General features: G+C 42.3%; 1 protein-coding gene across 5 annotated transcripts in view; it reads right to left on the bottom strand.

The window, feature by feature from the left end:
• The window catches only part of LOC144509679 (rap1 GTPase-activating protein 1-like), a 220,362-nt gene that overhangs the window by 23,736 nt on the left and 176,187 nt on the right, over window positions 1-20,439 (bottom strand). For all 5 annotated transcript variants that reach the window (XM_078238454.1, XM_078238455.1, XM_078238457.1 and 2 more), the window contains one exon: window positions 4,898-5,007. In XM_078238454.1, coding sequence (XP_078094580.1) covers window positions 4,898-5,007 — 110 coding nt within the window. The remainder of the gene's footprint in view (window positions 1-4,897; window positions 5,008-20,439) is intronic.

The following is a 20,439-nucleotide window of genomic DNA, read 5'->3' on the forward strand; positions in this document are numbered from 1 at the left end:
AGAGGTTGTGCTGGAATCTTTGAATGGCATCAAGATAGATAAGTCGCCGGCTCCGGATGGGATGTACCCCAGGTTAGTGTGGGAGGCGAGGGAAGAGATTGCAGAGCCTCTGGCGATGATCTTTGCATCGTCGATGGAGATGGAAGAGGTGCCGGAGGATTGGAAGATTGCAGATGTGGTTCCTATTTTCAAGAAGGGGAAGAGGGATAGCCCAGGAAATTACCGACCGGTGAGTCTAACCTCAGTGGTTGGTAAGCTGATGGAGAAGATCCTGAGGGACAGGATATATGAGCATTTAGAGAGGTTTAGTATGCTCAAGAATACTCAGCATGGCTTTGTCAAAGGCAGATCGTGCCGTACGAGCCTGGTGGAGTTCTTCAAAAATGTGACTAAACACATTGACGAAGGGAAAGCGGTAGATGTGGTTTATATGGATTTTAGCAAGGGGTTCGATAAGGTCCCCCGTGCAAGGCTTCTAGAAAAAGTGAGAGGGCATGGGATCCAAGGGGCTGCTGCCCTGTGGATCCAGAACTGGCTTGCCCAAAGGAGGCAGAGAGTGGGTATAGATGGGTCTTTTTCTAAATGGAGGTCGGTCACCAGTGGTGTGCCCCAGGGATCTGTTCTGGGACCCTTGCTGTTTGTCATTTTCATAAATGACCTGGATGAGGAAATGGAGGGATGGGTTGGTAAGTTTGCCGACGCCATGAAGGTTGGTGGGGTTGTGGGTAGTCTGGAGGGATGTCAGAAGTTACAGAGGGACATAGATAGGATGCAAGACTGGGCGGACAAGTGGCAGATGGACTTCAACCCAGATAAATGCGTCGTGGTCCATTTTGGCAGGTCAAATGGAATGAAGGAGTACAATATAAAGGGAAAGACTCTTAGTACTGTAGAGGATCTGAAGGACCTTGGGGTCCGGATCCATAGGACTCTAAAATCGGCCCCGCAGGTGGAGGAGGTGGTTAAGAAGGCGTATGGTGTGCTGGCCTTTATCAATCGAGGGATTGAGTTTAGGAGTCCGGGGATAATGATGCAGCTATATAAGATCCTCGTCAGACCCCACTTGGAGTACTGTGCTCAGTTCTGGTCGCCTCATTACAGGAAGGATGTGGAAAAGATTGAAAGGGTGCAGAGGCGATTTACAAGGATGTTGCCTGGATTGAGTGGCATGCCTTATGAGGATAGGCTGAGGGAGCTCGGTCTTTTCTCCTTGGAGAGACGTAGGATGAGAGGAGACCTAATAGAGGTGTATAAGATGTTGAGAGGCATAGATCGGGTGGACTCTCAGAGGCTTTTTCCCAGGGTGGAAATGTCTGCTACGGGAGGACACATGTTTAAGGTGCTGGGGGGTAGGTACAGGGGAAATGTTCGGGGGAAGTTTTTCACACAGAGGGTGGTGGGCGAGTGGAATCGGCTGCCGTCAGTGGTGGAGGCAAACTCAATAGGGTCTTTTAAGAGACTCCTGGATGAGTACATGGGACTTAATAGGATGGAGGGTTATAGGTAGGCCTAAAAGGTAGGGATATGTTCGGCACAACTTGTGGGGCCAAAGGGCCTGTTTTGTGCTGTAGTTTTTCTATGTTTCTATATGTAGTCACTTTCCAGATTAAAGATATTCTGGAATCGGTTTGAATTGCTGTTTCTGGTAGGACATTATATGTGGAATCTACCCCCTGCACAATAAAATAAACTGCTAGCCACACTCTTCATTTTTTGGTGATGATCTTAAATTTATGCTGTCCAGTTATCCACTCACTGAACAATGGAAATGTTTTCAAAGAAAGACGGACCTGCATTTTGACAGCCCCTTTCATGACCTCTGAACCTTCCAAAGCACTCTGACATCCATGAAATGCTTCTGAAATGTACTCATTGCTGTAATGTAGGAAATGTGCTGGCCAATTAATGGACAGCAAGATCCCACAAACTGCAATGTGATAATGATCAGATAATCAGTGAATAGCTGATTGTTAAATGTTGTCCCCCCACGGGCTTGGAATTATGTCTCATCCAAAAGAGGCACCTCAACAGTGCAGCACTCCCCTAGTACCGCACTGAGGTGTTAATTCAGATCAACTGCTCAGGTCTCAGTGGAATTAAAACCCACAATCTTCTGATTCAAAGGCAAGCTGGCCATCATCGGGGCAGGGCTGGCACTCCTTCCAGAGTCAGAATTATCAGATCTTCCTGCACTGGCATAAATCCCTATGGATTTTTCAGACTCCCCTCATCACTGATGCCTCTTATCCTTCGTACTATCTTCATTGATCGTGGTTGTACCCTTCCAATGGCCTTGTTATTCCCTCTTAAGTAGTTCATCTAGAACTGGATGGGTATCTGTAACTGCTGATTAATCAGAGATTTGTAGAGTTGTAGCATTAATCTTCTGTTCTTTATGCCCATTTAATAAAATCAAGGGTCTCCTTTAATGCACAGAACCTTCCATTTGAACAGATGTGTATGTCTGAAGCTCTGCTCCTCCATTCCGATTTGACCCTTTAGCTCAAGTTCTCTTTATTCCTCCTTCCAAGATGCATCACTTCACATTTCTCTGCATTGAATATATTGTCCAATATCTCTCTGTTCAATCTCCTAACCGTTTCCTGACCTCTTGAATGAAATCCCAAAGATGAATGAATGGATAGAAGATTTACATAGCGAACAGTAAATGGAAATTAGGTCTCTTGGCACAATGGTAGCAGCCCTACCTCTCAACTAGAAACTGTGGCTTCGAGTCCAACACCAGGACTTGTTGGCCACGGAAGGAGCGCTCATAACACGGTTCAACAGGCCGATAATCAGCTCAGGAATCCTTCCACCACTTCCCCATTATTCCCGAAAAAGAAAAACGTGCGTGTCTGAAGACATGCTTACAAAGAAAGTAAAGGAGACGGCGCTATGCAAATGATCTCCTGACTGCACCATGGCTACCTCTGGCTTTCTAAAACTGATCATTTATGTTTCTGAAGGAATTTTGCAACTGGACTGTGGGGATTTGAAAACTGTTCCAGGTTTTAAAATCAATGAATGTCAAGGGAGGCCCATATCAGACTAAAAAAATTACAGGAACTGTGATCCAGGATTAAAAACAATGAAGGAATTCTGGGACAGGACGGATAAACTTTCAACTCTCAGAATCCAGAAAATGAGAGCAAAGGAGAATGATTTTAAATTCAGATACAATTGCAAACAAATTGCAGTGTTACTAACATATGATGGAGAAAGGCATTCAGCCCTTTCTGTACTATCCCTCTCTCCTCAATCAGCTATTTCCTAAATGATTCCAGAGTTCTTGCCTCAACCAACTACCCCGTGCAAACACCATATCAAGTGCCCACTGCGTGTCAGGAGCATCCGACATTTGCCTTTTGCTAGTTTGATGTATTCACCACACTAGTTAAAGTTCACCTTTTCTCATTTACTTCTCTAACTCTGTGAACTCAAAGGTTGTAAAGGTCAATGATATCAGTTCTCTGCAATTTATCTCGAATATTTCAACAAAGGGGCAGAATTCAGATCTCTTTAGCCATGGGTTTTCATTAATAAAATATATACTTCAGAATCGGTCTGCTGTTTTATAAATAACCGGACAAAACACTAGGGGGTATTTTAAATATTCAGGTGATGTGTGCTAAGAGGGAAGATACGGTCAGGATTGGATACTAGACTCAGAATGGAACTGACAGCTCAGTCACAGCAGGAGTTGATCTTGTTCTTATTTTAACCTGTTTTATTTTCAAGAACAGGAGCTGGCAAAAATAAAAATAAGCTAACAATGGTGCAGGTCAGCAACATGGCCACAGTCTGCAGATTATCTGATATTAGCTGGGAAAATTAATGACACAGAAAGGAATATTAGGGCAAGCACAAACGATCCTCTTCCCTTTGCAAGTAAAATTGTGTTTCTGGTGCAGTTTTTGATCAATATTGAAGGAATTGGAACTATTCCTGAAACTTGTGCAGCACTGAAACAGCTCATTATCATTAGAGAGAGAAACAGAGTTAGTGTTTCAGGGTCCAATACAGATTCCAAAGGAAAGCCATTGGACTCGAATCACTCGGGTTCCCTCTCTACAGATGCTGCCAGGCTTGCTGAGATTTGGGAACACTCCAGCATCTGCAGTATTTTGCTTTTACATTTGTATTACTGTCTTATCCAGGATTATTGCACGAGCTTATAGCTTCCTGACATTACAATTTAATATTTGTCACTTCTGGGCTCTCTTCAAACCAGAGTGTTGGGATATTACAAATTTGGTTGGGTCAGAGGTTTACAGCATGGAAACAGGCCCTTCAGCCCAACTTGTCCATGCCGCCCTTTTTTTTCAAACCCCGAAGCTCGTCCCAATTGCCCATGTTCGGCCCATATCCCTCTATACCCATTTTACCCATGTAACTGTCTAAACGCTTTTTAAAAGACAAAATTGTACCCGCTTTTTTTTAGTACACTGTGGTAGCTACACTTCAGTAAGCAACTCCTTAAAAACTGGGAGGTGTTTCCCCAAAAACTCAACTGGACATCATTCTGGGGCTCATTCCTGGATTGAGTTAGCTGACACTATATTGGTCTTAAAGTCTATAGGGTAGAATAGGCTCGGAGAGAAAGAAACCAGCCGGGGTTTGTACTCCTGATCACTGTCTAATGATCATTGAAGGGAGGGAGGTTCATGTGTCAGTTTGGACAAGGACAGACCTGACCCTAGTTCTGCAATGCCCCATGTACAATAATAGCTCATCAATTCTCACAGTGAGATTATTGTTTCAGGTTTTCTTTCAGTGTGAAGAGGTCACTAAGGCTGTAATGTTACACATGTTGGAAGCAGTTTAATGGAAATCACGGCTCAATGGTTTTCGGTAAAAGTGTGCTGTTGCAAACCAGCAAAGGACTGACACGCACCTTCTCTCCACCACCTCCTGAATGTTCTCGATTCCGATGGCACTGCTGCGGCGAGAGCTGAAAGGTCCAGATTTCTTCCTCGTTGGACTTTTTCCAGGAATGATCAACGACTGTGGAAATATACTTAGTGTCATACACCCACCAGAAAATACACAGAACTGGTTTGACATTGTCATTTTAGATAATTGACCTCTTCAGCACACATTGCTTTGCATGCAGTCCCCTTTCAAAGTCAATAGATTTTTTAAAAAAAAAGTCACATTTACCTTGGGGAATTTCCTGTGCACAAAGGTTGTCCAGACTTATTGCTTGGTTATAGGTTGTAAAAATGACATTGAACCTTTAGCAATACTGGGCTCTAATCACTTTAGAGACATTTTTAGATACAGCTAGTTTATAATGGGCAAGCAAGGTGGGACAGGACCATAGCCTACCACCCAGATAAATAAACAGGGATGTATTTGTTTAATGTTCCTTTCCCTGCTATCTCCATGGAACCTTTAAACTAATTAAAACAGCGCATTGATTAACCATAGCCATTTCTAACACTAGGGTAAATGAACACGGAAAGTCTATTTAAATCATCAAAGATATCTAATTTTTTTAGTGGTTATTATTATCTTTCAATCCTTTGGGATCTTGCTGGAAATTATAATTATTCCTTTTACCTTTTAATTATTGTTCTTCCAACTCATCATATTTGCCCTTATTTCTCCTTTTAAGTTCCAACCTTCCCCCAAAGCTGAACTCTATTTAGTGATTGAAAGATAAAACTCTATTCCCCAAACTCTACCAGTAGCATTTTTGGGCAATTTTGTCACTGTGAATTTACAAAGCTGAAACGCTTGTCTGCCCAGTTGGTACTCAGTCTGTGCAAGACACAAGTACCCTTTCCTACATCTTTCTCTCTCCCACTGCCACCATGCCAGATTCTGTTCATTTGAACTGCATCAAAATCTTGAATGAAAATGGATCCCAGAATGTTTAGGGGAGAGAGATGGACTTTTATTTCATTGTTTAGAACTAACTTCTGTAATGGCAGAATTGGCCATACTGAGAAATCCAAGTATGGAACCGGCTCTTTGTTCCAAAGACAACAAAGCCAGGTTTAATATCAGCTCATGTTCAAGTCTAGAATTCATTCGAGTGTTATGTAATTCATGACATGAAGCAACATGCCAGAATTTGCTGATTATAAATAATACTGTTATGATCATTCAGCTATTTTATTTTAAAGTTTGAGAGTCTTTGTGAAATTAGCTTGAGGAAAATTCAATGAACTTTGGCACATCAGCAAAGCTCCTTGGCTCTGTCTTTGCACAACTGTGGATTCTCACATTTTATCTTTTTTTAAATTCATTCACGGGACCATGGGCATCACTGGCTGGGCCAGCATTTATTGCCCATCCCTAGTTGCCTTTGGAGGGCAGTTGAGAGTCAACCACATTGATGTGGCACTGAAGTCACATGTAGCCCAGGCCAGGTAAGGATGGCAAATTTCCTTCCCTAAAAGGCATTAGTGAACCAGATAGGTTTTTACAACAATCGGCAATGGTTTCATGGTAATCAGTAGATTCTTAATTCCAGATTTTTTTTATCTGCTCTGTTGAATTGAGGAGTATCGACACTCTTCAGAGCGAGTCTGCGTGAATAATAACACTGGTTATACTCGACTGAATTTGAATGGGAAAGGGCGAGTATGATTTGCGAAGTTAATTTAGACTTCCACTGTGTTCAATCTTAAAACCTTTGTGTGTGCTTAAGTCCATAGAGACATATGAAAATCAGAAGAAATCAAATTTACATAAGTCAATGTAACACCATCTCTGAAACTATTAATTAGCAAATGCACTTACAACAATTACATCAATAACTTAATCATTAGAAATGGAACATTAAAATAACCTTCAAAATCTGTATTTGTTACAAACTAAAGAACTTTATCCTCTATATCCCCATTTTTCACCTAGCAAGTATAAAAACTTATAAATAAATGGTCCTATTACCATTAGTTTTATAGGTTACAGGTGTCTGAGAATTTCTCCCTCTAATCTGATCCAAATTGAAGCTGATCAGTTTTTTAAAAATGACTAAATTTGATACTTTTATTTACTGTAATTTCCTGGTACTCATGGAGTTAATTACTTTCAAAACAATTAAGTTTTCCTTTGTTCGGAAAATTGGCTGTTCTTTGTTCTGTGAAAATGTCCCTTCTTTATGCTTGTAGCCACCGTCCGACTGTCCTGACTTTGTAAAGTTATGTAGTTTCCGTTAAACCTTAAATCATGTCTCATGGTGAAAGTTCTGACCTCAAACACGGTTGTTTTTTTTTGTGGCTAACTGTCATTGCACTTTGCTCCTGAACAGATTGTGGATCATTTATCATTACCTCGAATATCCTCAAGACCTTTTCTGGTACCTGGCAATGCACAATTTTAAAAAAATGTCCTTAAATAATCTTTCAGCAAAGCTGCTGATTATTCGGTGCCCTTTCAAATTGCTAAGTGCTGTAACAGATCATTCATCTCCAAATATTTTTCCTTTTACTTGGGCTTTCTTACTGCTCTGCTCTCCCACTCCATTGGTTTTCTAGGTTTGTAACCCCCCTGTCCTTCCAACCCACTCTTTATACTGCTGTTTCTAAGCTGCAATCAGTGGATTCCTCCAAATGGAATGCCACACAACCTTCATTCCCCATACACTGCAATGACCGAATGATTCATTGCTCCAATATCATCTAGAGAGGAAATAAAAATGCTATTTTTTTCAATTCTTTGAAGCAAACTGTGATTGTTACTTAAATAACTAACTGACAGCTGCTGTCCCCTACTTCGGATGGTCTACTCTTAATCCCTCTTTACTCATTAGCACCCTTGGCTTCTGCTATTACCACTGATAGCCCTTCGCTATGTTTATATCCAAAGTTCAGTTTTCTAAAAGCAAAACATGGCAGATGCTGGAAATCTGAAAAAAGAGCAGAAAATGCTGACGGGAAGTCTTACTGGATTCAACGTTTTTCCAATATTTCCTGTTTCAGTTTCCTATTCCAAGCCAATTCTTTTCCCCTTAATTCTAAATGTGACAAAACTTTAAAGTGACTGTCATTGGTTGTTCCGATACCCATACCCACACTTGGACAGGATACCAGCTTGTTGATAGATAGGCACTTCTTCCGAATCACCAGCCACTGTCTCCTTTCTATACTGTAAGTGTGGCATTGGCCATCCTTCTTTTGAAACATCTTCACTAGCTTCTTCTACACTCCCAAGGCATGGTTTACACACACTTCCTTTGACCTGAAGCAACTGAGTATGAAAGCAAGGCCCATTACACTGTTTTCCAGACCACTATACATTCATAGAGTCAAAGACTTTTACAGCATGGAAACAGGCCCTTCGGTCCAACTTGCTGCCCAGTTTTTGCCACTTAGCTAATCCCAATTGCCCACGTTTGGACCATATCCCTCTACACCCATCTTACCCATGTAACTGCCTAAATGCTTTTCAAAGACAAAGTTGCACCTGCCTCTACTACTGCTTTTGGCAGCTCGTTCCAGACACTCACCACCCTCTGTGAAAAAATTGCCTCTCTGGACCCTTCTGTATCTCTCCACTCACCTTAAATCTATGCCATCTAGTTTTAGGCTCCCCTCCCTTTGGGAAAAGGTATTGACTATCTAGCTGACCTATGCCCCTCAGTACCTTACATGAAATTCCTCATGCCTGTAATCCTACCCTGCTGCCACAGGCTTTCCCAACTGAAGTTTATCATCTAACCATTATTTCTAAATGTATTTATGATTTTAACTATTAGTTGAGTTTGATACCATAGGCATTGGTCCTTTAATATCAGTAAAACAATTAAACAAAGAACTGAAAGGGGTGAATTATTCACAAGTGAATGGTACCTACCAGGAGTTATTTATATACAACATGAACCAAGTATTTTGATGTTAGTATATATTAATAATTAATGACCAACACACAAAGTAACAAATTAATAATGGATCCGTTTTTGTTAATCAATAATTATTTACTTTAGTGCTGCAATCATTATAATTAAAATACACAATAAATTAACAATTAAATCCCACTAAAACATCCGGTCATGCAGTAATCAGGAAATCAAATCTGCAAATATGCAAATCTGACACAGAATTAATCAGTTTATATCGAGTGATTTTAGACTGTGGTTGCAGTGATACAATGACATATATTAGCTCCAACCATATTGCTAAACTACTGATTGATCATTGGTGAATGGTGATTGAATAACTCAGGTTGCTGAGGTGCCAGTCCAGCATATACCAGAATTCTGGGCTTCACACTGACCCTGCAACTGCCCACCTGGCAACTGGTCAGCTTCGACTGCTCATCAGCTGGAGGGACATGGCAGGTAAAGTCTACATGCCTCGCGAAAAGCAGGGGAATTCAATGAATCAATGGACAGTGAGCCTGCTTTGCGCGTAAGTGCTTCTTATTGCGTTATTATGGAAATGGTAGAAAGCAGCTTATCTGCTTCTGTCCATACAGAAGTGTGTACAGGAGAGGAGGGCAAGGCAAAAGAAAGACAGAAGAAAGGAAATGATCCAGGGGAGATTTTCCTGTGTCTGGGACAAGGCTCACTGGATTCCCTGGGTGTCGCAAATGTCGGAAATTTGATTCAATGTGACTTTGCTGTTTTAGAAGCATGTGCTCTGAGCTACCCAACTTCCAGGCAATCACTGTGCCCCAGCGATCCAGTACAGAATCAGGAAAATCTCCCGCATTGTGGGTGCCAACTGGCTACAGAAGGTGCCTCTGTTAGCTGGTTCAGAACCTCGTGGACAGTAGTTTAGCAATGTTGTTACTAATCAGTCACTATTTAGACAATGCAGTTCAGACATCTCTTAATAATCAATTTCCCAAGACCATAACTTGATAGCCATTGAGATTACGTCATGCACAGAACAAATTAATTGAAATCAATGCATTCACGACTATTAGACCAATTCATATTTAGAATCCATCTATTCAGAGAGCCAGGCAGCTGATTTTGCAGCCTGGATTGGTCATCTCCAAAGTTTTGCAAATGCTTGTTTCTTTGAGAAGGTGGTTTTGGGACACAGGCTGCAAGGTCAGCGAAAAGGCAACAGGGAAGAGATGTTCCAAATATAAATTTGAGATGGTGTGTTTCTAAACATCCAAAAGCAACTCGCTCCTTTTCAAATACAAACTCATGCAGTAGACTTGAATCAGTGACCATGCAATGAGCATCACACAGGAGAAGCAGGATTGAACCAGAGACAGGAAAGTGAGTGTAAAGCATAAACCTCTTCTATTGTTCCTATGCCTATAGCACTGCCTCGACGTCCGTGCTTAGTTGGGCTTTTTCCAGGCACAAGCAACGACTAAGGAAAGGGAAAGGAGAAAATACAAAATGAATCATGCACAGCTTTCCCCACAACAAAGACTTAACGATGACTAACGAGAACTGCGCTGTGAAGTGAAAATTATGGAAGGATGTGGGATGCAAAAGACCCAAAAAAATTGCAGCCATTTCACCAGAGATGAATGAATGCTTTGAAACTGAAGCCAGTACAGTTTAAATGGTTCATCTAAAACACCATGAAATACATCTTTGCAACATTTTTTCCCAAGTGAATAATTTTTCTTCCAATTGCTGTTGAGCGCCCAATCTCTCATGCCCAAGGCCAGGACGACAGGTTAAACACTTCTCATCACAGATCTCCACTAACATTACTCAGCAGCTGGCTATGAAGGGCAGGAAACAGGCCCCAGGTAACTCACCTCGTTTTACTTTCTAGGAAAATACAAGTCCTTCATTTGGTGGCTCTCTGAGCCAAAGGCTGGAGACAGGGAACTCATTACATGGCAGATCACAGACACAATCTGCATCCCATTCCCTGCTAGCTTATCTACGTTGTGCTTTGTATGGAACCTATATGCTCTGCCCAAATCACAAACTTACTGTAATGTTTGCAAATGGAAGACCAAACAGATTCGCAGGGCAAACAAATCTTAGAGAACTCAGGGTTTATGTCCTGAAGTGTGACATAACATCACCCTCCCAACTCACTGGGAGCTGAAGTGATGAATTACTGGGTAAAGGAGCAGAATTGCCATCCGGCCGGTTTGGATTGGGTGATTTGACTTTTGCGTGGATTTTCAGAAATTCCTGAATAATAAATGGAACACAAATTCCTGATGCAACACTTTTCCTACTTTTTTGATGTGGAATGTTTTCATTGGCTTTTCATCACCAGCAAGGTAAACATCTGAAACCCAAGCTCTCAGCCAAACCTCTGGCCCATTTTGGATTTGGAAAAAGGTTAATTCTATAGGTCACTACAGGAACAAGGTTGTGCAGAGAATAAGACACCATCTGTCTCTTCCCAATGCGCTTGGAGAGATTTGTTGCAAAGTGTCAATTCATCGTAAGCAATGTGTAATATTTATAATCTGGATTTTTAAACAGTATGCTGCAGTGCTGAATCAATCGTAGCAGTGATTACACTTGAAGCAGAGTGTAGGGCCAAAATAGGGTCAGAAACTGAGCCAACTTAGTCACTGTAACTTGTTATGGTCAATTTGCAACTCCATTCCAAGTTCGTTTCACTCTGCCCATCAATCCCCAGCCCAGTGTATCAGTGAGCATGTAGAACAGGAAGATTCCAGCTTTGATACTAAGCCAGTGACTAGTTAGCCAAATCCCACCACTCGGCTTGGAAAAAGAAAATTAACCAGGTTCCTACTCCTCATCTGTCAGAGTCCAGCAATCTTATTGAAATGAGCATAGTTGTGGGCAGCAAACGAGAATGTGATGACACTTTGAGAGAGTCATTCTACAATTAAAAGTTCTGCTGGTAATCACTGTCCATTTGGCTGAGGTGGCAAAAGATCAAGAACTGTAACCAAACATTGATTAATGTCTCCGAGAGATCAGGGCAAACCATGCAACTCTACTCCAAACACATTTAATCTCCTTTCAAAACACAAAATGTAAGATATGAAAATCTATCTGTGCCATATCCCTGATTCCAAAGAAAATGTTTCTCCCAGACACTACAAAAACCTTGTGACATCCAAAGAGCTGATTTGAAAATTTCAGCTTCTTAAAGATTTTGAGTTAACTGCACATGTACCTCTCGTTCTTTTCAGTTATACTGAGAAGAAAAATGATGATAAGTGTACAATTTTATTAAACTAGAAAGAGTGCAGAAAAGATTTATTAGGATGCTACCGGGACTTGATGGTTTGAGTTGTAAGGAGAGGCTGGATAGACTGGGACTTTTTTCTCTGGAGCGTAGGAGGCTGAAGGGTGACCTTATAGAGGTCTATAAAATAATGAGGGGCATAGATCAGTTAGATAGTCAATATATTTTCCCAAAGGTAGGGGAGTCTAAAACTAGGGGACATAGGTTTAAGGGGAGAGATACAAAAGTGTTCAGAGGGGCAATTTTTTCACACAGAGGGTGGTGAGTGTCTGGAACAAACTGCCAGAGGTAGTAGTAGAGGCGGTACAATTTTGTCTTTTAAAAAGTATTTAGATAGTTACATGGGTACGATGGGTATAGAGGGATATGGGCCAAATGCGGGCAATTGGGATTAGCTTAAGGGTTTTAAAAAAAGGGCGGCATGGATAAGTTGGGCCGAAGGGCCTGTTTCCATGCTGTATGACTCTATGATTCTAATTCCGTTATACAATTGGCACTCTAGATGCCAGTGACCTGTGCACTGTCCTGGTCAGCTTTGGGTCAGACCACAAAAGGCGAACTTTAATGAAACTGCTACAAAAGCAAAAGCAGCTCCGATCAAACACAAGGTGCTTGAATCTGGTATTTCAATATGGTGCAAAGATTCTCCAGAGTAACACCATGCAACTTGGCGATGAAATTCCTTCTTCTAATCAAATGTGGGAAATGTTGAGTTTTTTAAAAAATTGAAGTTCTGCTAACAAAATCATAGAAACAGGTGTTGTTGAAACACCGAATCTCAGCAACTACCCAACAGTGATTCCAAAAACCCCTATTCTCCACTTAGGGGAACTGCAGTCCTTTGCACACACAGGGTTCTCCGCAGGACGGGACTTTGAATCAAAGGATGTGGCCTTGTTCTGTGCCTGCCTATTGTCAAGCAACTTTATTAGGACAGCAGACACATCACGCCTGGTCAAAGGTTATCTTTGATCATGGTGGCACAGTGATTAGCACCTCTCAGGGTCAGGGACCTGGGTTCAATTCTGGCCTTGGGTGACTGTCTGTGTGGAGTTTGCACATTCTTCCCGTGTCTGTGTGGGTTTCTTCCGGGTGCTCCAGTTTACCACAATCCAAAGGTGTGGAGATTAGGTGGATTGGTCATGGTAAATGCACGGGGTTACAGGGATTGGACAGCGGGATGGGCCTGGGTAAGATGCTGAGTCAGTGCAGTCTCGATGGGCGAGATGGCCTCCTTCTGCACTGTAGGAATTCTATGATTGCACTCACCATGTCAGCCTGAGCTGGAGATATTGGGGCAGTTTTGGTTGAGTGCGATAGTGTGGAATTGGTGATAGTGGATTAACTTTGACATTTCCCCACATTTTTATTCATTGTATGTAACGCGGAGACCAAGAAATAAACTACTTTTCCAAAGAAAAATTACTGATTCAAATTTCTGATTGTCTGCTGGGCCCAAACGGACCAATCTGCTTTGGACATTCTCCATTACTGGTTTTCATTCCAGCATGCAGGTGTTTGTGTGGACATTCTGGGCCCGATTTTACCAACACGTTGCGCCTGTTTTCGGGCGGGAAAACTTGGTAAAGTTGGGCGTGAGGCGAAAAGCGCGATCCGTGCCCGCCTCTCCTTTACCAAGCAGCTAAAATAGCCGTGATCGGCACCATGCCCAAAATGGGTGCAATGTCAATTTAAATGCATTTGCATGCATTTAAATTGAATTAATGGGCTGCATGCCCAAACTTACCGGCACATCCTCCTTTACCACCACGTTCACCCGTCCAGAATCAGCGTGAAACAGACATGGTCCGCAATGGTCCAATTCGAGCACTGGGGGGGGGGGAGAAAGAGTGGGGCAGGGGGCCGCGATGGTCTGGGTAGCGGGGGGCGGGGGGAGGTGGATAAGGCGGACAGTTATGTTGTGGGGGTGGGGCAATGTCTGTGCTGCTTGGGAGCGATGTGGCAGGGGAGCGTTTTTCAAATTTCTTTTACTGCGCATGCACAGTTGGAGGTTCCGATCGGAGCTGCAGTGTTTCGGGTGCGATAAGCCACACCCACAGGCGTCTGCAGTACGATTCGGAATTACTGCTTTTTTTCCCTGGCAGAGTGTGTATGGTACGCCGGAGAACAGGTTTACAAGTCGGATCTGAAACACTCCCAGATTCAGCACTTCGAATCAAAATGGTAAATTCGGGCCCACTGACTGAGCGTGCATGCACTGTCCCATCAAAACATGTGTAAAAGAACTGATAGGTCTTGCAAGTAATCACTCCACACTGGTTATCCATTCATTCATTAACATCTGAAATCTGTGCTGTTGCTGGCAACCTCTCACCATTGTTTTGTATGTCAGTCACGCTTGATCCAAAGGATACAAGTTACTGGACAACTGCCTCATGTTACCTTTATCAAATTTAATGTCAATTATTTGCTGCCTGTTATTGTTTATTTGTGCAGAGGCCCAAGTGGATTGCAGCAGATCTGATAGGCTCAGATGGGAACAACAATGAACTAGTCTCTTGCTGTACCTGCTGCATAACATCAGAACATTAATCTATCAGCTGCTGTGACAGGTGCGGTCATGTGTAAAACAGTTCACTTACCTTTGTGGGGTGTTTAGATTGAACAGATTAATTCAAGTCAGGTAACCTTTTTTTAGTGGTAATGAATTTGTTTTTGTCTAGTTACCTGAACTGCCATTTTTGTCAAAGGATTGAACTGGCAGAGAAATTGGAGGGTAGGAGTTGTACTGAAGCCCGATGTTGTTTAACAGTAATCAGCCGCTCTGAACACTGCCTTACATTCCACAGGATCAAACCCAAAGATACAAGTAAATTCTTTCAAATCATTTCATGTGACAAGCTAAAAGAGAGACTGGCATTTGCAACCTTTCCAAGAGCACACATTTCTCTCAATGATGGTTATTATTGGAATAATTACAACTATCCAATGTTAGTACCTGCTCTTTCCATATTGTTAAATGATTTTTAAATAGTGGGCCATGTGTTGTGGCGCAGATCCAAGTACCGGTAAGAATGGGGTTTATAGGTCATGATTGTCACAAGGATTTGAGTAAAAGGACAGAATCTTCACATAAAGGGCATTGGAAAGTTGCAACTCTCTCCCCCAAAGCTTTGATGTTGGTCCAACGGAATAAAATGAGTTTAATTTTGTTAGGCAAGTGTGTGATGGGTTATAGAGCCAAGATAGATAGCTGCAGTTAAGGTATAGATAGACTATGAATGGTGAAACACACTCGCGGGATTGAATACCCTCCTCCAATTCCTAACATTGGCTTCGGCCCTTTGTGGAAGTCAGCTCCTTTTAAACATAACCAGCTAAGTGTGCAGTTTTCTGGTTGATCAGGGTCGGGCGAAGCGGTTCTAACACTGACTAGAAGATTTGGGCTTACAGTTCTGTGGAAAGCACAGTGTAATCTGGAAATGTGGAGTAGGGATTTTAGTCATGTTAGGGAATTAAGGGATAATATATTGTCTGAGGTTTAATGTGTTAGTTGCCTACCAAGTAATGTTTAGTCAATGTTGACTTTAGTTTGTTACAGTAAAAGTCTTAAAATTTAAAATCTGTTCACAAGAGTCTTTGAATTGGTCACTGGGAATTCAATTTTTAAAAAAAGTTATTATCGCATTGGGGATTTTGTAACACCTGCTATCAGTCTACAACCAGGAGACGGGTTGGATTTGTTTGCATTTGTAACAACATATGATATAAAGAATCAATAACTACTTTTAATTTTGCTGAAAGTTTTCTCAGAGGAAGCATATTTAATGTTTGGATGTATTATTGATAGCGCAGATTATAAATTACTGTAAACACATGATACAATGACTATTGTTCTGTGCTAATTACATTGTCAGGTGGTTTAAATTCCCAGCTGTGATAACGCTAGATTACAAAATCAACCACCTGCAAAAAATGAGAATCAGAAAGAGATACATGAGACATTCCAGGAAGCTGGTATTCTGTCGGAAAGGCTGTGGATTTGGTAACTGTGTTCAGCTACCTAGGTATTGGCAATTAAAGGTACAGAGAATATGACATCCACTTATGGGAGTGTTTGACAAGGTTGAACTCAAGAGAACAGTTCTGATGAAGTGTCATTAACCTGAAATGTCAGTTCTCTTTTCCTCTGCACAGATGCTGCCTGACCCGACCTGTTGACTATTTCCAGCACTTTGTGTCTTTATTTCAGAATTCCAGTATTCAGAGTATTTGCGAGGATGCAGACTGGTCTAAATCTCTCTCAATTTTAACTTCCATTGCCATTCACTGTGTGGACCTTACCAAAAGATCAATATTCGGAATTTGGATACATTCTCCTGCTGTTGTTTATCTGTCATTCTCAATACAAGACAGTGGTAAGGCCACACTTGGAATATTGTGTACAGTTCTGGTCACCCTATTATAGAAAGGATATTGTTAAACTAGAAAGAATGCAGCAAATTTTTACTAGGATGCTACTGGGACTTGATGGTTTGAATTACAAGGAGAGACTGGATAGACTGGGACTTTTTTCCCTGGAGCGTAGGAGGCTTAGGGGTGATCTTATAGAGGTCTGTAAAATAATGAGGGGCATAGGTCAGCTAGATAGTCAATATTTTTTCCCGTATCTTTTGAAACAAAGTAGTTTTGAGACTCAGTGTTAGTATGGGAATTCTGTTTAATACATGTCAGGCAGCCAACAGGGGATTTACGCTGGTCAGTTTAGGGCAGACAGATAGAACCATAGAACCATAGAAAATTACAGCTCAGAAACAGGCCTTTTGGCCCTTCTTGTCTGTGCCGAACCATTTTTTGCCTAGTCCCACTGACCTGCACTTGGACCATATCCCTCCACACCCCTCTCATCCATGAACCCGTCCAAGTTTTTCTTAAATGTTAAAAGTGACCCCGCATTTACCACTTTATCCTTCAGCGCATTCCACACTCCCACCACTCTCTGCGTGAAGAAGCCCCCCCTAATATTCCCTTTAAACTTTTCTCCTTTCACCCTTAACCCATGCCCTCTGGTTTTTTTCTCCCCTAGCCTCAGCGGAAAAAGCCTGCTTGCATTCACTCTATCTATACCCATCAAAATCTTATACACCTCTATCAAATCTCCCCTCAATCTTCTACGCTCCAGGAAATAAAGTCCCAACCTATTCAATCTCTCTCTGTAACTCAGCTTCTCAAGTCCCGGCAACATCCTTGTGAACCTTCTCTGCACTCTTTCAACCTTATTTACATCCTTCCTGTAACTAGGTGACCAAAACTGTACACAATACTCCAAATTCGGCTTCACCAATGCCTTATATAACCTTACCATAACACTCCAACCTTTATACTCGGTACTCCGATTTATAAAGGCCAATGTACCAAAGGCACTCTTTATGACCCTATCCACCTGTGACGTCACTTTTAGGGAATTCTGTACCTGTATTCCCAGATCCCTCTGTTCAACTGCACTCTTCAGAGTCCTACCATTTACCCTGTACGTTCTACTTTGTGCAATGTGCAATATCTCACACTTGTCTGCGTTAAATTCCATTTGCCATTTTTCAGCCCATTTGTCTAGTTGGTCCAAATCCCTCTGCAAGCTTTGAAAACCTTCCTCACTGTCCACTACACCTCCTATCTTTGTATCATCAGCAAACTTGCTGATCCAATTGACCACATTATCATCCAGATCATTGATATAGATGACAAACAACAATGGACCCAACACCGATCCCTGCGGCACACCACTAGTCACAGGCCTCCACTCAGAGAAGCAATCCTCCACAACCACTCTCTGGCTTCTTCCATTGAAAGATTGACAGCACCGAACATCACCCAAGCACAACGCAACGCCATCCACGCTCTCAAGACCAACCGCAACATTGTCATCAAACCAGCAGACAAAGGAGGGGCCATCGTCATACTGAACAGAATGGATTACTGCAAAGAAGTGTACCGACAAAACCGCAAACGTTCTTCCATTGAGCCAGTGTCTAATCCAATTTACTACCTCCCCATGTATAACTAGTGACTGAACCTTCCTAACTAACCTCCCATGAGGGACCTTGTCAAAGGCCTTGCTGAAATCCAGGTAGACAACATCCACCGCCTTCCCTTCATCCACTTTCCTGGTAACCTCCTCGGAAAACTCTAATAGATTGGTCAAACATGACCTACCATGTACAAAGCCATGTTGACTCTCCCTAATAAGTCCCTGTCTATCCAAATATTTGTAGATCCTATCCCTTATCACACCTTCCAATAACTTGCCCACCACCGACGTCAAACTTACTGGCCTATAATTTCCCGGATTTCTTTTGGAACCTTTTTTAAACAATGGAACTACATGAGCCACCCTCCAATCATCCGGCACCTCCCCCGTGAATACTGACATTTTAAATATATCTGCCAGGTCCCCTACAAGTTCAACACTTGCTTCCACTTTACATAAGAACATAAGAACTAGGAGCAGGAGTAGGCCATCTGGCCCCTCGAGCCTGCACCGCCATTCAATAAGATGCTGAATTTAAGTTCCTTCTTCTTTGTTCACCTTCAGAAATCACTCCGTAACTGGCCTATTGTCACATTCTTTTCAATTTCCCATGGAAATGGATGGGAACTGCTTAAATCCATCCCATTTCATATTGCAGAGAACACTCTGACCTCATTAGTCTTTGTTGGATCTGAATTCAGGGCCCAAAGGTGAAAGTTAATTTTAACTCTCTGTGCCACCACGATCCTATTTTTGTATATAATCTCCATTTCTGCCAGAATGTGGCAACAATCCATCTAACCCTTTCTCATTGGTGGAACATTTTGTAATTAACTGACGTGGCATCGCCCAGACAACATTGAGTGACATCATGAAGCTGTGGTGGGAACTGGCTGGGCTGCACCCAATGCCAATGAGGCTAATCCTGCGGCTATACCTTCAATCCCACCAAGCACTTTACACCGGCCTTGGTGACTAAAGCACAATGAAAACTATTTTGCTAAACTTCGCCTTACAATATTTGGTTGGTGCAAAATTGTGAACAGTTTGGTCGCTATGGCAAAAAATAATAAAGTCCGATGCTTAGATGGCAAACTGTCAGCAAATATAGTTATTTGGAGAGTAATGAATTGATAGGTGATAGTCAGCATGGTTTTGTGGCAGGTAGGTCGTGCCTTACTAACCTTATTGAGTTTTTTGAGAAAGTGACCAAGGAGGTGGATGGGGGCAAGGCAGTGGACGTGGTATATATGGATTTTAGTAAGGCGTTTGATAAGGTTCACCATGGTAGGCTTCTGCAGAAAATGCAGATGTATGGGATTGGGGGTGATCTAGGAAATTGGATCAGGAATTGGCTAGCGGATAGGAAACAGAGGGTGGTGGTTGATAGTAAATATTCATCATGGAGTGCGGTTACAAGTGGTGTACCTCAGGGATCTGTTTTGGGGCCGCTGCTGTTTGTAATATTTATTAATGATCTGGATGAGGGTATAGTTGGGTGGATTAGCAAATTTGCTGATGACACCAAAGTCGGTGGTGTGGTAGACAGTGAGGAAGGGTGTCGTAGTTTGCAGGAAGACTTAGACAGGTTGCAAAGTTGGGCCGAGAGGTGGCGGATGGAGTTTAATGCGGAGAAGTGTGAGGTAATTCACTTTGGTAGGAATAACAGATGTGTTGAGTATAGGGCTAACGGGAGGACTTTGAATAGTGTGGAGGAGCAGAGGGATCTAGGTGTATGTGTGCATAGATCCCTGAAAGTTGGGAATCAAGTAGATAAGGTTGTTAAGAAGGCATATGGTGTCTTGGCGTTTATTGGTAGGGGGATTGAATTTAGGAGTCGTAGCGTTATGTTGCAACTGTACACAACTCTGGTGCGGCCGCACTTGGAGTACTGTGTGCAGTTCTGGTCCCCACATTACAGGAAGGATGTGGAGGCTTTGGAGAGGGTGCAGAGGAGGTTTACCAGGATGTTGCCTGGTATGGAGGGGAGATCCTATGAGGAGAGGCTGAGGGATTTGGGATTGTTTTCGCTGGAAAGGCGGCGGCTAAGAGGGGATCTTATTGAAACATATAAGATGATTAGAGGTTTAGATAGGGTGGATAGTGATAGCCTTTTTCCTCTGATGGAGAAATCCAGCACGAGGGGGCATGGCTTTAAATTGAGGGGGGGTAGTTATAGAACCGATGTCAGGGGTAGGTTCTTTACCCAGAGGGTGGTGAGGGATTGGAATGCCCTGCCAGCATCAGTAGTAAATGCGCCTAGTTTGGGGGCGTTTAAGAGATCCGTAGATAGGTTCATGGACGAAAAGAAATTGGTTTAGGTTGGAGGGTCACAGT

Source organism: Mustelus asterias, chromosome 22, assembly GCF_964213995.1.
Source record: "Mustelus asterias chromosome 22, sMusAst1.hap1.1, whole genome shotgun sequence".
NCBI lineage: Eukaryota > Metazoa > Chordata > Chondrichthyes > Carcharhiniformes > Triakidae > Mustelus > Mustelus asterias.